Raw genomic sequence first — 21,051 nt, 5'->3', positions numbered from 1 at the left:
TGTTGTTTTTGAGGACACAATTTGAAGATTGTTTGAATAGCTTAAACCTGGGATATCAGTTTCAAAGATGATGTCCGCTGTGGACGACCATCTTCCGTGAACAGGGATATATTACAAGAAACTATCACTGAAATTTAAAGTTATACAGCTCAACTATCAGACAGAATAAAAAAAAAAAAAAAAAAAAAAGAAAAAAAAGGAGGGGGGGGGGAGAAAATGACCATTTAATAAAAACTGAGAACGCAAAAGCATCTATGATGTTTGGATATCTCATAATTTATCAGTGCAGAATATGCTTGCTTGAAATTTGGCGTGTGATTCTTTGTTGAAAAAAACAAAGAAGCTTCTTTTTTTAAACGCTTCAGTAATAGAGATGTTAAGTTGATAGTGTAACTATAATGTTATAAGAAAAATATCACGAGGTAGGCCAAAGGAACATCTTTTAGTAACATCGAGAGGGAGGACATTCTTTGAAAAGTAATACTTTATACATAGTGAGACTACGAAGGTACTGTATACAAGAGCCACCAATTGAGGCAATAAATTCGGGAAAATACTATTTCAAATAGTTTTAAAAGCCGAATTTGAAGCAAAGCGCCCAGAACTGACCGATCTTGCAGCTGTTGTCTTCCACCATGACAATGATTAACCCAACATTTCGATAACAAAGACTTATTTTAAAAAAGGAATTCCCCCCTTATATTCACTAGACCGTTCCCTCTTGGATATTCATCTTTTCATACTATTTCAAAATTCTCTGAACAGCCTGGAGTTCATTTATTTGGAGATTGTCAAACAGCACCTCAGTAACTTCTTTATGAATGAACCTAATGACTTTTTAAAAATATCTGATGTGGACACTACATGTCTTCCTTGTGCTGTCTGTTAAATTATACACGTTTTTTGCTGCACTTCATTTAAACTTATTTTTTTGAATTTCATTAGAGATATATTTCTGATTCAATTAATTTAATTCCCCTTCGAAGCAAGGGAAAAATGCATAAAAACTAAAAAAAATTGTCATTAAACAACAAGTACAGTTAAAAAGAATTAATTTTTTTTTCAAAGTTAGAGCTTGTACGCAGAAATAAGCAATTCAGCCAGCGGATAGGAAGATAAAATTGTCGATGCACAAAATTGAAAATTTACTTTTGGTCGCATTGTACAAAAAGACACTGAAGTTGGTGCAGCAACTAACTTAATTCACTATTTTACGAAGAGTTTCAAATGTAGACAAATGACGACTAGGCCTAGCGCCAGTGAAACTTTAAATTGTTGATAATTCTACCTCCCTGGGGAACGGTGCTTGCTACACCAGGGTGCCTGAGAATAGGCTCTACCCCTTGTAGAATAGTTAGCTGCTTCAAAAGTTGACATAGGATTAACCTGCCAATTTAGGATATAATTTTTTTTAATAGTACTTACAGTTTAAATTTTGATACGATCAAATGCAAATTAAAAACTAACAGAGATGAGCAAAAGATGAACTGGGAAATTGTTGAGCTGTTAATTAGATTAGGCACAGAGGCTGTCGAGCTGGTATGAACGGTAAACTATCACATGGTAAGATAATGCAACTACTAGTAGCCTGAATCTATAATAATAAGAAATACGAAAAAAAATACACAATACAAATATGCACGATAGAAAATGATAAATAATTTTACATATATACAAACATATAATACAGTCATACAGCAAAATGATGGTACATAGCAACTAGAGGCAGGAAGAAACAAGGTGAGGATTACATAATATTCCAGGTATTTAGCTGGACCAGGGGCCTGTCGATGTTGGTTAAGTCATTGTAATCATAACTGCATATTTTTATGCTGGGGTTGTCAATAAGTTGCTGTCTGTTATGAAAATTTTTTTCAAGTTTATAATAATATTCAAGTTTATAATAATGAGTCCTAAGCAACTCCATGTCAAGTTCCTCATGGATTCTATTATTCCTAATGTACCATTCGAGATTAATGATTTCTCTTAGGACACTATTTTGACAGACGTGAAGTTTTTGTCTTTTTTTTTTTTTTTTTTTTTTTTTTTTTTTTTTTTGTATGGGCCCAAACTGGACTTGCATAACATAGTAATGGCCTGAGAATGGACTTGTAAATACGTAACTTGTTGTCTATAGATAACACACTGTTCCGAGCAATTACGAGATAGGGTTTTACTTTAAGAACTCGAAACTTCTGGATAATAGAAGTGATGTGTGGGAATAAGAGTATTATTGAGGATCATCCCAAGATAAAGGACTTGCTTGGCCCATGGAATGCTGGTATTATAGAATTGCAGGTTCTTTCTGATTTTGGTCTTTCTTGTGAACAGAACTGCTTTCGTCTTCTCCACGAACCAGGATCTTCCATTTGGTGAGCAAAACCTCTAGTGTGTGCATGTAACTTTGCAGTTGTTGGATAACTGGACCAATGAATGCACTTTGTGCAAGAATCGCTGTATCGTCTGCATACATAGCTAGTGTTGTGTCGTGTGTGGTGGGAATGTCGTTCAAGTAATATATTAAAATATGTAGGTCCAAGCAAGGATCCCTGCGGGACGCGAGCAGGGATAGGGTGTGAGGTAGAATTTGTTCCTGATGTGTGAACGACAAAGTGTCTACCTATTAGGTAGGAATTAGTAATGTTTATGATGTAGTCTGCGAAACTCAGGTGTAATTTGTATGTGAGGGCATCCAGCTATACTTTATCAAAAGCCTTAGCTACATCAATGAGTACTTCACCTGTGACTTTTCTTGTAGCCATGTTTTCAGAAATGGTCTCAGTCACCCTGTAGAGCTGGTTCGTTGTAGAGAGATGTTTCCGGAAACCAAATTGATGAGGGATGATAATATTGTTTGTATCCAGATGGTTATTGATACGTCTAAGGAGTACTGCTTCAAAGATCTTGCTGATGGAGGATAGGAGACTGATGGGTCTGTATGACTCAGGTTTTGCTGCAGACGTGCCAGGCTTTAGAATTGGTACGGTTTTAGAAGTTTTTCAGGACTGCAGGAAGTGCTACCAGTGAAGAATGATGTTACTAATTTTCGTGAGAATGAAGATATAGATAACACATTTCGTGAGAATGAAGATATAGATAACACTTGAGTGGGAACCTGTTGATCATGCAGTTGGTAATTGCATCAAGGCATGTACTTTTCTTTCTATTAAGTTTCTTGATAATAGCATGGACTTCTGAAGGTAAGGCTGGAATGATGTTGTCCGTGCTTGGGCTTGTTGAGAAAGTGGAGTGAAGCTGGTGAACAATGTTTTCTGTGGCAGTGCCATGAATGTTGTTGGTGCGAAATTAAAATTCCAGATGCTGGGTTAAGAGATGAGAGCTTTCAGATGCTGCTTTCTCAGTTTTCATGTAGTGGATCCATTGAGGGCCTTTAAAGGGCGGAGTTTATAATTCTACAACTATTGCATATAGATTAACTAAAGGCATAAACCCTTAACTGCAGCTTAAGAACAACATAATCCAATCACTTTTAAAGTAAAAAATTCACAATTTGCCACGATATAAGAATAAAAAATCTGAGCTCATCGAGCCGAGAAACAAACTTCGTATATATATATATATATGTTTGGTGCTTCCCGATTTCAACGAAAACGTGAGCTGCATAACTGTATGTTATAGCAGTTCCATATGCAAAATTTCAACGTTCTACGCCTGCTCGTTTTTGAGTCATGCGAGATACATACACACGTCAAGAAAAACTTTCTTCTGAATCTATTTTAAAGCTCTTTTACCATCCATTTTGGAAAAAAAGAGTCCTTTTTTTCTGTTGATGAGTACAGACGTCACTCAGAAACATCGTTCAGATGGTATCACGAGGTAGAGATGGTATTCGAGAGAGGTCAAAATGGATAGTTTTTTAAAAATATGATATCCGAAATTTTTCGCGATTACAATACTTCCTTTACTTTGTACCAGGAAGTAAAAAGGGAATTTTCCAGTTCCTTGAGAAATCGCAGAAAAGTCACAGAATAAAATGGTGCTTATGTGATTCAATGAAAGTTTCTTATATTTTGGTACTGCTTCCTTTGTATTTATCATAAATAAACCAGAACTTTTCGGATGATCAATATATTACAATTGTAGGGCTCAGTTATTGTTTGTGATTTATTATTTGCTTATTCTTTTTTTGATAACAGTGATTGTCTAATTTTAATAATAATTTAGTTTTAGTACATGATTTAACGATAAGAAATTTCTATCTATGACATATAATTGACATTACAATTAATGTGCAATGTTTTTATATATAGAAAAATGAAAGGAAACCTTTTCCGAAATCTAAAGGTAATATGGAATTTACATTTTCATAATTTTTTAAACAACTTAATGTAATTTATTTGATTTTTTTATTTAGAAAAAAGTACGATAAAAATAACACTGTCTTGTGTTAACTGCAAATTTTTTCTTTGTTATTAACATTGACGATTTTTCCATTAGAATTTTTAAGAAGCTTTGGTCCAACATGTGATACTGAGTGTCTACAAATACAAAAGTAAGAAATATTTAAATTGTTATTATTTCGAAAACCATAATTTCGTTGAGAAGCAAAATATTTATTAAATTAATAAAGAGAAGGAAATATATGTTTGGAATATAAATTGGCTAAGAAATTTTTGATTCATCTCCTGATGCTAGATATACGGAGAAGAAAGGCAATATCACCTAATCTCTTGGTAAAATGAATATCTTTTATATCACTTTCTAAGAAATTATATGCATATTTTCATAAGTGATATATGTAAAATACATAGGATGGCTCTATTTTATCTACTAACATGAGCTGCCAAACCTGCCAGAATGCACGTGGGCATATATGGCATATCCGTATCTTCCCAGTCCGTTTCTTAATGCATCATGGAATGCACGCTGCCGCAGTTGTGGATTGCACCGAAAGCTGTAGAAACCTTTATTCAAACAGACCATGTGACAGATGCTCACTGGGTGTTGCAGTGAAGCAAGGAAGATCGCCATAATTGTAGGCAAGGCTGTTAGTTGACGTAATTTGGTCCCAACAGACCAAAGGCAAATGCAAGTATGGATGGACTTCGATAAGCATTTCTATTCCTCTGATTTCTCTGTTTGTTCATCTGCACATCGTTTGCAGTCCAAAGATTCTCGAAGTTGTCCAATCTCAGTAACTGGATGACCAAATCAAAGCATTAGTCAAATCAAGCTTCCCGTTAATTAATTCATTTTCATTTTTTGTAACAAACAATACGTTTGAGATATATTTTCCTTCCTTTTCAACAAATAACACTGAAATAAAATTCCCATATAATGTATATTTATGCAATAATTTTAATCTTGATGCATAAAGATAGAAACAGTTATCAAGACTCATTAAATGTTTCTTTTATTCTTGGTATTTGCATCTATACATAATTAGGAGCAGATGCGTGCTTATTCTTGAAGAGATTTTACATTTATTATATATTGCGATAAGAAAAGTAGCGACAGCGATTTAACAGACAGTGAATGTGACGAATTGAAGACGAAATCTTAGTTCAGAGTGGTTTAGCTTTGGTTTAGCTATATTTTGATTGGCTAATAATAAAGTTCCTTTGAAATTTATTATTAGCCAATCACAAGTAAGTTATTATTGATTATTGCATTAGGAGCTTTGTGTAATCATGTGAGATAGAATGATGCAGTTTAGAGAGGCTTATTAAAAGCAATTATTACTTTTAGTACGGAAAGAGGAAATAACCAAATTAAAATAGAATTAAAGCTTTATTGAAAATTAAAGTTAGAGCTTTGCTTTATATATTTTATCTTTAGGGACAGGTAGACAATTAATTGAAGATTATTTAATTAAATATTACCAGTCTTGGGAAAAATGCTGCGAAATTAGTTAATTAATTTATAAAGAACACTTACATATAGGATACAGAGATAGGGTACACTTCTCTATCAAAAGAAGCAAGTTACGTAACATGAATAACACAAATAAAGAAATAATATAAAATTTAAACTTGGAAATTAGTTCCGAAGCAAAAGAAAATTATTTCAAAAAGAAAGTAATAAAATAAATAACAAACAAATGTTGACAATTCTCATATATACATATATACATCTTAAAAATAATTTGTCTTTTGTAAACCATTCTTTGCATTTATATGTTATTTAACTATTAATTCATTAATTATAAATGTTAATACTAAATCTGTATTGATGGACTTATAATAAAACTCTATGGCAATTTTTCTTTGCTTAGGAATGTATTAGAAGATTTGCTTAAATCAAGAGACTCGATCGTGAGTAATATTTTTTTTTTCATCGTAGTTATAATTGTCCTGTTCTCCTGGTTTAAATTCCTTGAAGTCATTATGATTATTACGAACGTCTGATCTGAGGAAAGAAAAGATTAAAATCTAGAATTAAACGTTATGTTTCTCATCTTTTTAATTTCCTATACTTCAGAGAGTGATATAAGAATATTGAAACTTCAATAAACAATTAAAAAATTATCGATCGATTATGAACACATCCCAATGGCTATTTTTTACTATATGAAAATCATTAGCATTTTCATTTTTAAAAATGATAATAAATGTTTAATACGGGAAGTATATTTATTAGTTAGTCGGGTTTGAGATTTATGGTAAAAAGAGCTAGAATTTTCTATAAAGCAGCAATCTATGTACTCACTGTCATATTCTCAAAATGTTGCACTATAGTTCTTATACATCGCTTGTAATGTTACTTTTATTACTGCATAACTGTAACTGACATAATTTTTACTGTTTATTATGTATATGACTTTTTCATTTTTCTGTCTTTAGTATTTTCTTATACACTTTTGCACATAAAGCGTATGATATTTTCTACATCTTTACCGCGTGCCTTCATGGCGTAATTGAAAGTACGTCCTTCTAGCAATCAGGAGGTCAGAAGTTTGAATTCTGGCAATGGCACAGTTGATTCTTCAGGTTTCTCAGTTTCAAAATATTCTAAACAGACTTTTACAGCGCCAGTCTAAGTAAAATGTGGTTGAGATAGTTCGTCGTCACCAGGATTTGGCGTTTGGGTTCTTGTTCCCGCAGTCTCCCCTGAAGTGCCGCTTAGTACCCCCTGAGTGGTACCTCGGCATAACTCCGCTTTAAAATAAGTCCAATTTGATATACATCCTTTCTGGGTACATGAAAACTTTTCTTATGTTTGATATTTCTTAGGAATACAACTATAGTTCGACGAGTCCCGACTGCCAGCACAACTCCACTTGTTTACCTCTTTCGAGAGAATGCTAAGAGCAGTTTTGAACGAAAGCACGAAAATAAATGTAACGGGAACCTCTGGAACCAAACATGTATTCAGCCAAATTTGGCGTCGTTTATATTGGTTGCTTTCGGTATGTTTTGGAGGAATTTGTCACTGAAACAGTGATTGAAATATACCTTGTGTCTACAGTTAAGAATATTCTTCACATTGGTTAAACCCACAGGTCCGCTGACCGCTGAGAATCTGCAGGAACTTGAGAAGAAGGTGCATAAGACGGATAAACTCTGTTCAGGCTTAGATGAGGAGGAGCTTGAAGAAGCTCCTATTTTCTTAATCAAACAAATCTTCACCAAATGGATGGATATCAAAAGATTTTACACAGGAGTACCATCTTAACAAAGTTCAGCAAGCCGTAAAGCATTGCTTGGAATGAGCATAAAACGTCCACATCTCCGAAACATCCTGAGGAGGTTTTACAGCAAATTTCTTAGAAGAGATTTTAGTAAAGGACAGACCTAGTGATCTAAACCAGATCCAGCTACGGATTTGACAGAAGAAAGGAGCAGAAAAGAGATAAATAAAATGTGGTAAATTTTCATTTACATATTTCACCCACTGCGTCTGTATTTTATATTGTAATGTTATAATAATAACAGTAGGACCTTTTTGATAAAAACGAATTAATTTGGTCAGGGAACTGGAACAGATTATAGGCGTATACCGAAATACCACGGCATATATATACGAAATTGTTAGTCGCAGACATATTTCCAACGACGCCCAACCACTAGTGGTTAGGAACCCTGACTGCCTTAGCGATGGGCCCGAATTCGAGTCCCATGGTTGTAACTGTCCGTCCCTTAACAGGAACAACGGTGGCATTATGGAAGCCCGGCCCTTGTAGTAACGCAAGGCTAATGGTTATAAAATAAAGTGTCTGTCCATTAAGAAAGGCATACTTTTAACTACAAAAAAAAATGTCTCAAATGATTCAAATACTCATGTTTTATTCATAAAATTTTAATTCAAAAAAATTAATCTTTAATATACAAAATCTAAATTTCTACAAATTACTCCTGTTCCTATATTTATATTTAAGCAAATATTGCACTCGTTTTAAAAAAATAAAACACAGAAAGTTTGGCTCTAGGGCGATAATAATTGATAGAAATGTTTGAAATTAAAATCAGAAATCATTATGAGGCACTGTAAGCAAATCGAAAGACTTACTATCTTGTCAATGGAGGATTACTAAATAAGGGGCCACATTATCAAAATTTTCAGGACTTGTCCTCTTGAGACATAGAATAATTTTACATTTTTACAGAGCTTTTCTTTGAATCCAAATAATGAAATAATGGCATTCCATTCAAAGAAATTGTCTTCCATTCTGGATTTAGAGCCTGCCTGGAGCGCGTGACTCTCATGATTTCGACTTGTAGACCTCGTTACAACAAGTTCGAACACAATCTCTTTTGTACATCGCAAAACTGTGTTGCCCCTGAAAAAGTGTGTTATACATCCGATTGCTCTCAAAGTAAAGATAATTTTATTTAAAATCTTCGCATGAGAATGCTTTTTTTTTCATTTAATTTTAAACTTTACACTGACGTTTTACTCTTCCAATTAACACTTTTTTCCTGTTTACTAATACAACCCAATCATACATCATACCATTCAGCCTGTAAACAAACATAATTAGAAAATGCTATTTCACAGTTTGCAGTAAAATATCTATATACATAATAAATAGGTAATCCCTCCTTCAATGAGTAACGAAGCTATTCTAACTCTTTTAAGTGTGTCATTTCACAATTTCACGTGAAGATTAAGTGGTGCCTTTCACCCCCGAGAAGGAACAAGACCTCTTTACAAAGAGTGCCATTGTTATCAGAAGTGGGTGCAGAGGTCACTCTTTAGAAATCAAATAAAATCCTTCCGAGCTTAGAGAACTGAAATATTTATTGTATGGATTAGACAGAAATATAAGAGATACTGATTTCACATAAAATTCAATCTTATGAAATTTCATGGTATTTAACCCTCATTTAAATAGGGGAATAACTGCGCTTGAAATCTAAATTGTTAGTTAAACACAAATATTTGCTTAATATTTTATTCCTATGATGCAGGAAGCAGTAGATGTGAATATTAAAGTGGAAGATGTTTGTAAAGTAATCGAGCGCCTGAAAGAGAGCAATCTCTCCGTAGTTCATAACAGTCTTTTCAGTAAAAGATCATCTGCCGTTGAGAAAAAGGAAGTTATGATGGCAAAAGAAAAGCTGTAAGTTGGATTTTTACGAATATTTTCGAAAACCAATTCTTTACTTAAAAGAAAGAATTATTATTTCTTACACAGTGGTAACTTTATTTACTGAAGCTATAAAATAAAACTGATTAATGTAAATAACGTACATGTTTTTTACTTCCTTGTACGAAGTAAAAGAAGCATTGTAATAGTAAAAAATGTCGGCTATCATATTTCGATGAAAATAGCCATTTCAACCGCTCACGAAATCATTTGAACTATGTTTTCGCGTGGCATCTGTACGGACGGACAGAATAAAGGACTAATTTTGTTTTGACAAAAAGGATTGTAAAATAGATTTAAAATGGATTCAGAAGAGATTTTTTTCCCTTGACGTCTGTATGTATGTATGTATGTATCTCGCACAACTCAAAAACGAGTAGTCGTAGAACGTTGAAATTTTGTATACGGGACTGCTAAAATAGGCAGTTGTGCACCTTCCTTTATCGTTGCAATCGGCTTCACCAATCTTATATATATATGTGTGTATTCCCACTTTGTCACCTGGCTCAATTACTTCTTTTATTCTTATATGTTGGTAAACTAGGCATTTTTTCCTTTAAAAATGATTGAATTAGATATTTTTTATGTGCTGGTTAAGGTTTTTATACCTTTAGTTAATCTGCATACAATAGTTATAGAATTATTAACAATTTAAAAGTTTGGGGCGAATTAAGACTAAGAAACCGCCATTTATTTACATTTGAAGCTCAGTAGAATGGTAAGTTAAGGCAGTTTCTGCACTTTAAGTGTCTTTTTGTCGAGTGGTACCAAAAGTAAATTTTCAGTTTTGTGCACTGAAAACTTTGTTCTTGCTCCCTGGACGAATTGCTTGCTTTCGTGTAAAAACTCAAATTTTAATTGTAATTTTTTAACTGTTTAAACGGTATTTATTTATTCTTTAAAAATATTTTTCAATTTTTAATGAAAATGTTTTGAATTTTTATGTATTTTTGCTTTGCTACAAAGTGAGTTCTGAATTAATTGAAGGCCTGAATTAAATGAGACCTGAATAAGAAATATATCTCTAATGAAATTTGAGAAACTAAGTTTAAATGAAATGCAGCAGAAAATATGTATAATTTAATCGGCCGCACAAGGAAGTCATGTAGTGTCGGCATCAGATGTTTTCGCATTATGAATGTATGGGAATTTTTTGGCAGAAAATTAATTTTGTTAGTTTGTATAAAGAACTAGCTTTTGGTACAAAAGTCAATATCCTATAACGATATCTTCTTAAAATTAACTGTGGTTATTAGATTTTCTCAAACGAAACAAAGTGCATAGGGTAGCTAGAAATTTAGAAATTTATGTTCAACAAAAATTGCATAGCACCATAAATATACCAATAATTATTCATCATGTGCTCGATACTTATAGACAGGAATAAACAAATTACTGATAATATTATATGAAAATGCTATTAATAAAGCTCTTTTATGGAAACAAAGGACACTAAACTTTCCTAATAATTCTATGTATTTTGAGAAAGAAAAGCAATTCTATGCATTAATAAAATATCTTAAGCTGATTTGTTGCAATTTTAAAGTATGTAAAGTAAATAGGCTAATATTTATTTTAAATAGGCTACAAGAATTGGAAATGTGGAATCAAAAGCTTGCTCAGGCTACTGAAGAATTAGAAACTGAAAAGAAAATTTGTAAAGAATTAAATGAAAAAGTGAGGTAAAGCTTATTTAATTGCATTTATATTTTATTTTACTTTCTAAAATCTAATTTTATTTTACTTATAAAATAACCACGTTATTACTACTATAAATTATAAAATATCTAGGAATATGCTATCTCAGATGGGCTAAATTTTTCTCCAGATCAGTCTCTATAATTTATTCCCTTTTAAACTCCGATTTATCTATTTTTTACAATTAAAAATAATGCATTTAAACAATATTTCTTATATTTCACATATAAAAGCAAAAAAGCATATTAATCTACAAATATCTTTTAAGAATATTGATGATTTAACTTTTTAAATGAATGTTAAATCCTTAACATTCTTATCCTTTCGTCAGTACGGGCCCACCAGCGGCCGAGCGGTAAAGTCGCTGAACACTGGTAGTTCGGTCCGAGGTTCGAATCCCGCGAACGGGCTGGCTGCATGAGTATTTTCGTGGTTTTCCCCATGTGTAACGTGTATACGAGCCAGTTTCCCTTAGAAAGTCCTCCACGAAGGCACCCCTCCCCTTAGGCAGATAGCCCTAGTGAGCTTTGCCATAATTAAATACACCAACACACACACCTTTCGTCAGTACCTATTTAAGATTGTTGTTAAAACTGGGAGAATGCAATCATCTCTCTTTCTTATTTTTTTTCCAACCTGCGCTCGGTAGAACAAAGGTTGTCCCCCTTTCTGAAAATCGGTATACTGCAATAATAAACAAGTGGAATCAGCGAGTGACCTTCACAGCTGTTATATCCATGGTTGCAGGTTTAATTTATAAGACAATGTCTGCGAGTACTGTGTTCTAAAGGCTTCACATGAAGGGACTATCTTCCCAAGTACCATGCGTTTGTGTTCCAACTAACTGCAGAATCTAGAGGGGCAAAATTAAAGAGGTGTCGTGAACATTTCAATAGGACTTTTCAGATTGGCGCAATGTCCTGCGCAGGGAAGAGTCCAGGTTCGCCTTGGAATCAGTTGATAAGTGTGTAAGGTTTTGGAGAGAAAGAGGCTCATGAAATCAGCCTCAAATAACTTCAACGAACTTTACGCATTCAGAAGTGGCAACAGCATGTTATAGGCTGCAATATCAATAGGATATCGCGCCCAATTACAAAAGTTTTAAGACGGTTCCATAATGGTTGTGCGGCATCAGACTTAAGACTTGTATCCGATTGCGAGACTCTGTGATGCAGAAGTTGATCTTGAGTTTCTTCGTATGGATGATAATGCCCTCTCCATTTATCTAAAATCGTTGCTTAGAGAGTGAGGCTTTTCTCCTACAGAATGGTCGCTGTATTCCTACTATTATAATCCCACTGAAAATTTTTCAGTTGCCTTCGGGCATGCTGTCTGCACATTTATTTCTTCCACTAGTCTCAGACAGTTGAAACTGCCCTGCTGAAGGAATGGCCATTGCTAACATATACGATGTTTGATTATCTCTTTGAAAGCATGGACAATCCCTGTAAAATTTGTCTGTAGGCCCGAGGTGGAAACATACTTTATTAATGTAATTTTTGTTTGTTTGCTTTTAGATTTGAACATCAATTTGTTAATGTCTCAAATATGACATCATCACATAAGTTACGAAAATTAAAAATCGTTTTCTTCTTTGTGCATAATGCTTGTTTTATTTCAAGCATAGCCACATTTGTTACCGTCATGTGCAATTTGGTGTTAACTTTCCCATTTCTGTCGATTTTACCTTCGGGTGCTTAACTTTTAGAAGCTAGTGTACCTTATTCTTTGCTGAGTGACAACACACTGCTTTTAAATTGCTGAATTTGTTAATCAAAAGTCCATTAAATTTGCATAAAACAGAAAACAAACGAAAAAAAAAAATTCGAAACACAAAATTCGGGTTTCGAGGTGCCCATGTTCTGATGGAAGACTACGTGAGTTCAGAATTTGGTGGCTCTAGGTGTGTGTTTTCTCCCAATGAGCGAAATAAGCAAACGTACGTACACATGCATACAGATTCTTTCTAGTGATAGAGAAGACGTGTTGTGTATTTATCATGTCATGATCGTTTTACTATACTGCTATTTTAAGTTTTGTACGGAATTTGGCTACGCTATTTATAAGAATTGGGAGAATTTTGAAATTTCCATGTATAAATTAATGGTAATTTCTTCTTCGTTTTACTCTGGTTAATGACAGTTTTTATAGGGATCTCTTTTCATACAGTCATAGGAAACTTGTCTGCGAAACTCTGTTTACATAGAGTACCAATATTTTTAGTGGCATGTATTTTAAGGTAATGATAAATAAATACATTTTTCTTGCAGTCATCTCGAACAAGAAAGAACTAACAAAGTCAAATATCGTGAAAACGAAATGGAAAAACTAGCTGGCTTGTATAAACTTTGCACCGGAAGTGAAGCACATATTGTTGAGTTAAGCATCTTTTTTTTTATCTGTACCAGTATATAAAATTTCGCTTTTCTTTTATTTATTTAGAAAATTGTATTTTTTACTTTTGTAGCCCTGATTTAATGAGAACTGCGATTAATCACTGGATAGAAGAGCTTTTAAATGAAATGGGGATGTATCCTCTCAGAAAAGTAAAAGAATGTATCAAAGTAAGTAAATAAAAATAACATTCTTCCTTCCTTATTGAGTTTAGTATACAATTAAAGATCAGAAAGCTTTCAAAATAATAAGGATTTTATTGATTTTCAAGTACAGATGGGATTCAGTTACTAACATTACGAAACTTGTAAATTAGTCTGTTTTGTTTATGGAAATTTAGTAATTAAATTCATTACACCAGTCTTATTCCATTTTCAAACAAAGAAATCAGCAAGCACAAAGGCAGGCAATCCGATAGAAATATGTATAAAAAAAGGCAAATGATTAAATAATGATCGGTCACTAAAAGATAAAGTGTCGTTCGTTTGATTATGTATGATTTCCTACAGTTTTATTTGTTTAGGGAGCATAAATGTAGACCCTGATGTCTTTTCCGTTTTGAGACTGTTTTAAAGTTTTTGTAACTAAAAATTCCATTAAAATATTTATTTAAATGGAAACCAAACATTTAACATATTTGTTTACTAAATTAAATGAGGTTAACTCGCAGTTACAAGGTAAATTTAATTAAAACTGAGTCCATCATTGCATGTTTATTGCCAGAATTAACCTAATGAAGCAAAACATTGGACGGTGGAATTTTCCTTAGTTTCCCAATTAATCACAGGTTTCCCTTCACACAGGTGTTAAAATTAGGTTTGAGGATGTTTTAACTATGGAAATACCACAACGGATTATCAATCCGTACGGTGACATTGAAGATTCGGATGTCATTTTACAAGACCTAATGCGAATAAGCACTAATGGAGAAATTAAGGTGCAATTTAAAAAGGTGTATAAACAAATATTGCTTCAGGGAGACCTACCTTTTACTCATCTTGCATTATGGACTATTAGAAGAAAGATTTTAATAGATTTTGCATTAGCATAACAATAGAGGACAGTGACATCGGTCGTTGTGTGCTAGAACTGGTTTTTGACGATTGCTGTACAGAAAGATTTGGCTTCTCCTTTTGCGATTTCCATTGTCTTTCCATTTTAACGCCAGAGATTGCAAGGAAGCAACGAACGAACGCACTGGTACCTTGAATAGAAAAAAATGACTTTCTCCGACAAGTTTGATGACAGTGTGAGGACCATTTGAACCAGTGTTTTACGTGAGAGAATTTTATTTTCAAATCATTCCCTTAGGAAACCCATATTCGAGGTGCAGTCTTCACATCCAGTGAGTATAGTAACAAAAAAATTCATAATTATTTTTTCGCATTCAATTTCTAATACTAGAAAATTTCACATTTATTTTTATCGATTTTGTAAATACAAAAATTACGAATCCCTAGTTATAAATGCTAAAGCCAGACAAACAAAGAACTAAATTTAGCTACTTTCTTTTGGCTTAAGTTTTGAAATTCCAATGACTTTGCAGGGTTATTCTCGTTTAATTAATTACTTGGTATCTATCAAAATTCTCAGGTGACTTATTGCCCCTTCTGAATTGGTAGCTACCCACTCAGAAGTAGATTTAAAGAAACTTTTTTATTTAACGTTTTGAGCATAATAGGTGCGCAACTTGTGGTCACAATTTTATTTGGGAAGCTTGTGAGATTTCAGATCACATAAAATGCGATTTTAAATTAAACAGTAATTTAAAGTTGTATATTTGCAAATGGAAAAGCCTAACAAACTTTAACTCAATTCTAAACTAATTCGCCAGTAACTCGGCTGGCAGATACGGTGGTTAACGGAGTTCTGAGAGCTGGAAGAGCGGATAATTCAACTGTCAGCGTCGCTGTCAAAACTCTTTCTTTAACATTCAAGAGCTTTGTTTTTATCTACACCGAACTCATTTACGTCCTGGTGGGAGCTAACGGAAAGTAGAAGTAATAATATAATTCAAATGATAAAATAATGGGTTAATTAACGTTACAAGTGTTCGGATATGTATTATCTCCAATAAATATATTTGCTATAAATCACTTTTTTACGCGACTTCTGTAGATAGAAATGTGTTTATATATAACACCGCTGAAACATATTTGCATTTAGCATCCTTAGAATACCGATATCTTTTAATATGGATAAATTTGTACTTAATATTTTATGTAGGTTCTTGAAGCAGAAAAGAAACTAAGTGAACGTAAAGCGGAAGAAGCTTTAAGAGCACAGCGCCTTCAGCAAAGATTACAAAGAAATGTTAAGCTTTCTACAAAGAAGGTTAGAGCTGGTTATATATATTTGTATTTGCCATGTATATGTTCATTTCCTCTTCTTTAAAACTGGGGCATTACTAAAACGTTTTCAGATGCAAAATGCCAGCCAGAATAGCACTGATGACATATCATACTGGTTCATGAACATAAGCGGAAATTCATATGTAATCACACAGAATATGTATTTTGACATTTGCTGCACGAAACGATGGAGAAAAAGGCGTCTTAATCTAAGGAAAAAAAGTAGTGTTTAGAGGCAATTTTTTTAAATTTTATAATCTGTACCTGTTAAAATTGTATAGCATGCTTATAATGCACGTTATAATCAATTTAACTTTTAAAAAGTTTAAAAGAGTTTAAAAAGTTAAAAAAAAAGAGTTTTAAAAAATTTTTTTAGAGTAAAAAGAGTTTTTCTAATTAAAAGTTCTTCTAATTAAGAGACTAATTTCTAATTAAGTCTAATTAAGCCTAATTTCTAATTAAAAGTTTTTATAATTTTTTATAATAAAAAAGAGTTTTTCTAACAAACTCTTTTAATGATGACATACGCAAAATATTCTTATTCAGTTCTTAATTTCGAAATCACTGGTCGTAGCCATATACTTTCAAATATAAAAAAAATATTTTAAATGACGTAAAGATTCATATTTTGGCATTTTATTTTAACATTTTAAATTTTAAAAAGTCAGTTTTATAAAAATACGAAATCTAACTTTTATGCATAACTCTGGTCTCCGTGTTTCTATATAGGAAAATTATGTACTCCTTATAAAAAATTAAACAAACTGACGGAGATATTTAATTTCAAAATTTGCCATTTCTGACGTCATTCTCAATTTGCATTGTCATCATTTTCAGTTTGCATTTGCATGTTAGTTAATAATTAACTAGAATAATTGAAGGTTGACCTCCCCGTTTAAATTTCATTCAATGATATTCTATTATCATTTTAGTGTCTTTAATTTATAATTTTGTCACATATGGTACGTTAAAAGAATTTTCAAATAAGTAATTTATAAGTTTTCATTACAAATTTTCAAAGTCTACAGATATACATTTTTATAAATTTTAATTACACATTTTCAAAGTCTACAGTCTACAGATAGTTATTCAGATTCACATGACGTTTTATTACTTTAGAATCAGAGTTTGATAATCATACAAACCATGTTAGTGATTTCTAGAATATAAATTATGTAAGATTCTGTGAATAAAACTTTTATAATATAATTTTTCAATACTTTTTACAACAACCTGTAAAGAAATTCTCATCGTTTAATGTCTTAACATCAGAAACATTTTTCTAAACTGATATTTTATTTTTAATTACGTACAAATACAAACATTTCGCTTTTCCTATTGTACACGTCTTTAATATCAGATAACTCGGTCACTTTTTATCGTACGTGATTCAAACATTTTGTGTTTAATTTTTTTTATTAGGTGTACAAACATTCCCTAAATACAAGTATTAAGACAGTGGAAATGCAAAAACTTAAATTTCGTAATTTTTAAAAATTGACTTCTTTAAATTTAAAAATGAAAAGCAAGAATTTTTTCGTTATTTAAAACGTTTTTGTAACTGGAAGTTACATGTCTACAACAAACTGCTGTAAAAATGAAGGCCGAATTAGAACTTTTGTGGACGCGGTGTATATCTCTATTGAATTAAAATAGATTTTTTATTTGATAATAATAATAATAATAATAATAATAATAATAAAATTAGAAATTCTTTTTCATTTTCAGAGAGATCTTTCTTGCATGCCAAGTTAATCAATTTTTTCCTTCTTAATTTTTTGAAATATTTATTGTCATACGGCAACAAAATACTTTTTATGTATTTGGGATTTTATTTCAGACCTTATATTATTAACACTTAATGTTTCCTCAAAATCTAATTTTTTTCTCTTCTTTTCAGACCAAGAAAAAGTAAACTTTGGAGCCCCGGCAACTTGTACCTAGGTTTATCCACTTTGTAGAACTTTGCTTTAAATATTAAATGAGTTTAAACAATTAAACGAACTACTTTTTGTTTGTTTTATTCCATCTTCGGAATTTTATTATAAAAAATAAAGGTCTTTATATTGAAGTTGTGAATTAATCAGTTTTAAAGCATTTACAAACTGTGAACTCGCCAGTCACTGACACAGACTTTAAAATGGAAGGGGAAAATAAAACATCAAATTTCAAATTAAATAAGAATTGAAAGGGGAAAATTATTCAATACATTGGGGTGATGCAAAGATTCTATAGATATTATGAAAGTTTTAGAGTTTCGAACATTGCGGGATATTTAGTGTTCATGTGTACGTATAAACAGAGAGGAACTTGCAAATTTTTCTCGAGTGCTGGGAAATTTATGCCTTGCACATTCACTACTTTTTTACTACATTCACTAATTTGTCTAGAAAAATTTCGGTAAATTATGGAGATTTAAAATTTATTCTTTAATATCGAGAAGGAAGTGTAAGACTCTTAATTGCCTTGGATAAAAAAGAATGAGCTCAGTGTTAGTGGCCTTGAACTAAAAGGAATGAGCTCTGTAGACAAACTTTATTAACATTCTAAAACATTAAAATAAACATTAAATTAATTTTTTAACAGAAAAAATGCCTGACTCACAGTGCGGCTAAGAAAACTATTCCATACCAAAAGGAATACACATAAATAAAAATATTGTTGCCATTCACACAAATTCAATAGTAAAACAAAACATGATGCCAGTAACAAAATTATCGTATTAATGATAACATAGAATTAAATACTGAAAAAATAAATAAGGCAAAAGAAAAAAAGAAATGCAAATATTAATAAAATATAATTTCACGGAATTCTTTTTATTGGGACAGATCTCATGTTCTTTGTCGCATTTAAATAAACAAATAATTTCTGTCAGAAATTGCATTATAGCAAAAAGCCAATTCTTGTAGATTCAATCAAAGGATATGAAACTCCGGATAATTGAGCTGACTTTTAATGCAGGACAAACAAATATTTCTTTTAATGTTTGAGGAGTTTTATGTTTCCCACTTGGAAACTGTTTCCACTTTTATTCTTCCACTTGGACTAAAGTAAATAAAAGAAATTAAGATTTAATTGTGTAGATTCTAAAATGAAAGGCATAAATGCGTTTTTATATTTACTGTCCTTTTTATTCCAGCCTAGTAATAAAACAATAAAATAAATACTAAAATATGCTTTGATGCCTTTTACACTTTACGGGTTGAAATAATTTCTGATGTTAACAAAGAAAAGAAATCAAATGGAAACTTAAAGGCCAGTTTAAAGAAAAAAGGAGTACTTTTAAAAAACTACACCATTAGAGCCTTGCCATCAGATTTTAATATCTGAAACTAATTTCATAACTGCTTCTCCTAAATATTTTTATTACCTTCCAAATCCTTATTTACGCACATTTCCCCTCCCCCCAATCATTATATAGTGTCTGACTTTATCCAAAACGGTACGGTGGTTTCCAAAGCGGTTCATTTAGATTAAATTAACAACTTTTTAAAAGTATACATTGTAAAATATAATATGAAATCACATAAAAACGAAATCAATTTCGGATAGCATAGAAAGAGTAAATAATCTACATAATTAGAACTTTGGATATCTTCTTTCGGGCAACTGGAACTCCTTTCCGTTTTCATATTTATGTTAAATGAGAAGAATAACAAGAATGCATGTATCTTATATATCCTCATCTTTATTGTGTAAAATCATATTAAAATAATTCCAAATGCTTAAGTTAAAACATGGTTCTGATTTCATTCTACGTTTCAGAAATTTGTGGATAGCGAAGAATCTTCACTGATTTTTTTTTTTTTTTTTTTTTGGTACTTCTACAAAGTTCATGCATTTCCGTCATTTTACTTAACGCTAATCGCTTCGTTCTCAATGCATTCCTAATAATAATTTTTAGATTTCACTTCAATTATTATATATTAATTCTTACTGCTATCATTCACATCAGCATACAATAAGTGTTGACTCACCGTTTGTGTTAATTAAATATAGGAACTTATGAATTTGACCACATAAATAGCCAAGTTTTACTCAGTTTACCGTATGAGCTACTGACAGTATTTAAGCATTCTGTGAAGGTTATAATACAGTGTTTATTCTCAGAAGCGAGTAATGCAAATTTTCGATAATTCAGACTTTGCAACAATAATCGATTTATGAACTGGAATTATTAATTCATGCAAATTTGTTACGCTTTTGCATAATAAACTGTGTAAAACTGCGTTAAATTTAAACCCTAATTAAGAGAACAGAAAAATGCGTTTAGAAAATGCAGAATTATTTAAAATAAGTTATTCACATTAATCAGCTACTGTAACAAGTTATACGACATTTTTTTACTTAATACAACTATTTAAGGATACTGAAGCTCTGAGAGTCTTTAAGTTATTTTAAATTTATATCTTAAAAATCTCATAAAATTATCATTTGTCAATGGGAAATAATGGTGAAAGAGAATGCACGAACTGATACAACTATAAATATATATTTTCTGTAATTTAGTTTCCTGTAATTTTCTGTAATTAGTAAAAGCAAATGTGTATTTTCTGTAATTTAGTTTCCAAAACCAGTTCTGATCCAGTGATTTTTGTACACTGTAAGATTCTGTACTTCGTACTTTAAAGTTACAATTGAATTTGAAGAATCTTAAGAACTGATAAGCGAATAATCGCTTGAGTTTGTAGTGCAGGAAACAAAAAGTAAGAAGAGTGAAATAACCCTTTATTATTTCAATAAGGTGTAACAGAACTCCATCTTAGAGTTGTACAATAAAGCCGACACTTGGGCTTGAACTTATGAGACTAACTAAACTAATCTTAACTAAAAAGATGTAGTCGAAGCTATCAAAAGTCTAATAGAGTTGGCCCCTTAACGCTAGTAAACTGCGAAGCTATCAAGGGCCTAAGGGACAGCCGAGCGTAATAATAGCTTAAGAGAGAGTAGCCTAAAAAGGCGGACGCGTGCTAGCCAGAATCTTTGGTTCTCTCTCTCTAAGACGGAAGAACTTCGCTGTTAAATACCGCTCTTGCTCATTTACATTCAAACATG

At 31.9% G+C, this 21,051-nt stretch overlaps 1 protein-coding gene across 2 annotated transcripts in view; it reads left to right on the top strand.

Annotated features, from left to right (window-relative positions):
- Nucleotides 1–18,064, top strand: part of LOC118193822 (uncharacterized) — a 42,805-nt gene extending 24,741 nt beyond the window's left edge. The window contains exons 7-15 of one of the 2 annotated variants that reach the window (XM_035364970.2): nucleotides 4,272–4,305; nucleotides 4,459–4,513; nucleotides 6,236–6,275; nucleotides 9,372–9,523; nucleotides 11,134–11,232; nucleotides 13,519–13,626; nucleotides 13,716–13,812; nucleotides 15,869–15,976; nucleotides 17,894–18,064. In XM_035364970.2, coding sequence (XP_035220861.1) covers nucleotides 4,272–4,305; nucleotides 4,459–4,513; nucleotides 6,236–6,275; nucleotides 9,372–9,523; nucleotides 11,134–11,232; nucleotides 13,519–13,626; nucleotides 13,716–13,812; nucleotides 15,869–15,976; nucleotides 17,894–17,908 — 708 coding nt within the window. In that variant the 3' untranslated portion in view covers nucleotides 17,909–18,064. The remainder of the gene's footprint in view (nucleotides 1–4,271; nucleotides 4,306–4,458; nucleotides 4,514–6,235; nucleotides 6,276–9,371; nucleotides 9,524–11,133; nucleotides 11,233–13,518; nucleotides 13,627–13,715; nucleotides 13,813–15,868; nucleotides 15,977–17,893) is intronic. The other variant, XM_035364971.2, reaches the window with a different exon arrangement.
- Nucleotides 18,065–21,051: the final 2,987 nt, after the last annotated feature.

This window comes from Stegodyphus dumicola, chromosome 3, assembly GCF_044657685.1.
Source record: "Stegodyphus dumicola isolate Sdum_Otavi_A_Nest chromosome 3, ASM4465768v1".
NCBI classification, from domain to species: domain Eukaryota; kingdom Metazoa; phylum Arthropoda; class Arachnida; order Araneae; family Eresidae; genus Stegodyphus; species Stegodyphus dumicola.
The sequence above is the reverse complement of the archived record's forward strand: the minus strand, read 5'-3'. Positions and strand labels throughout refer to the sequence as shown.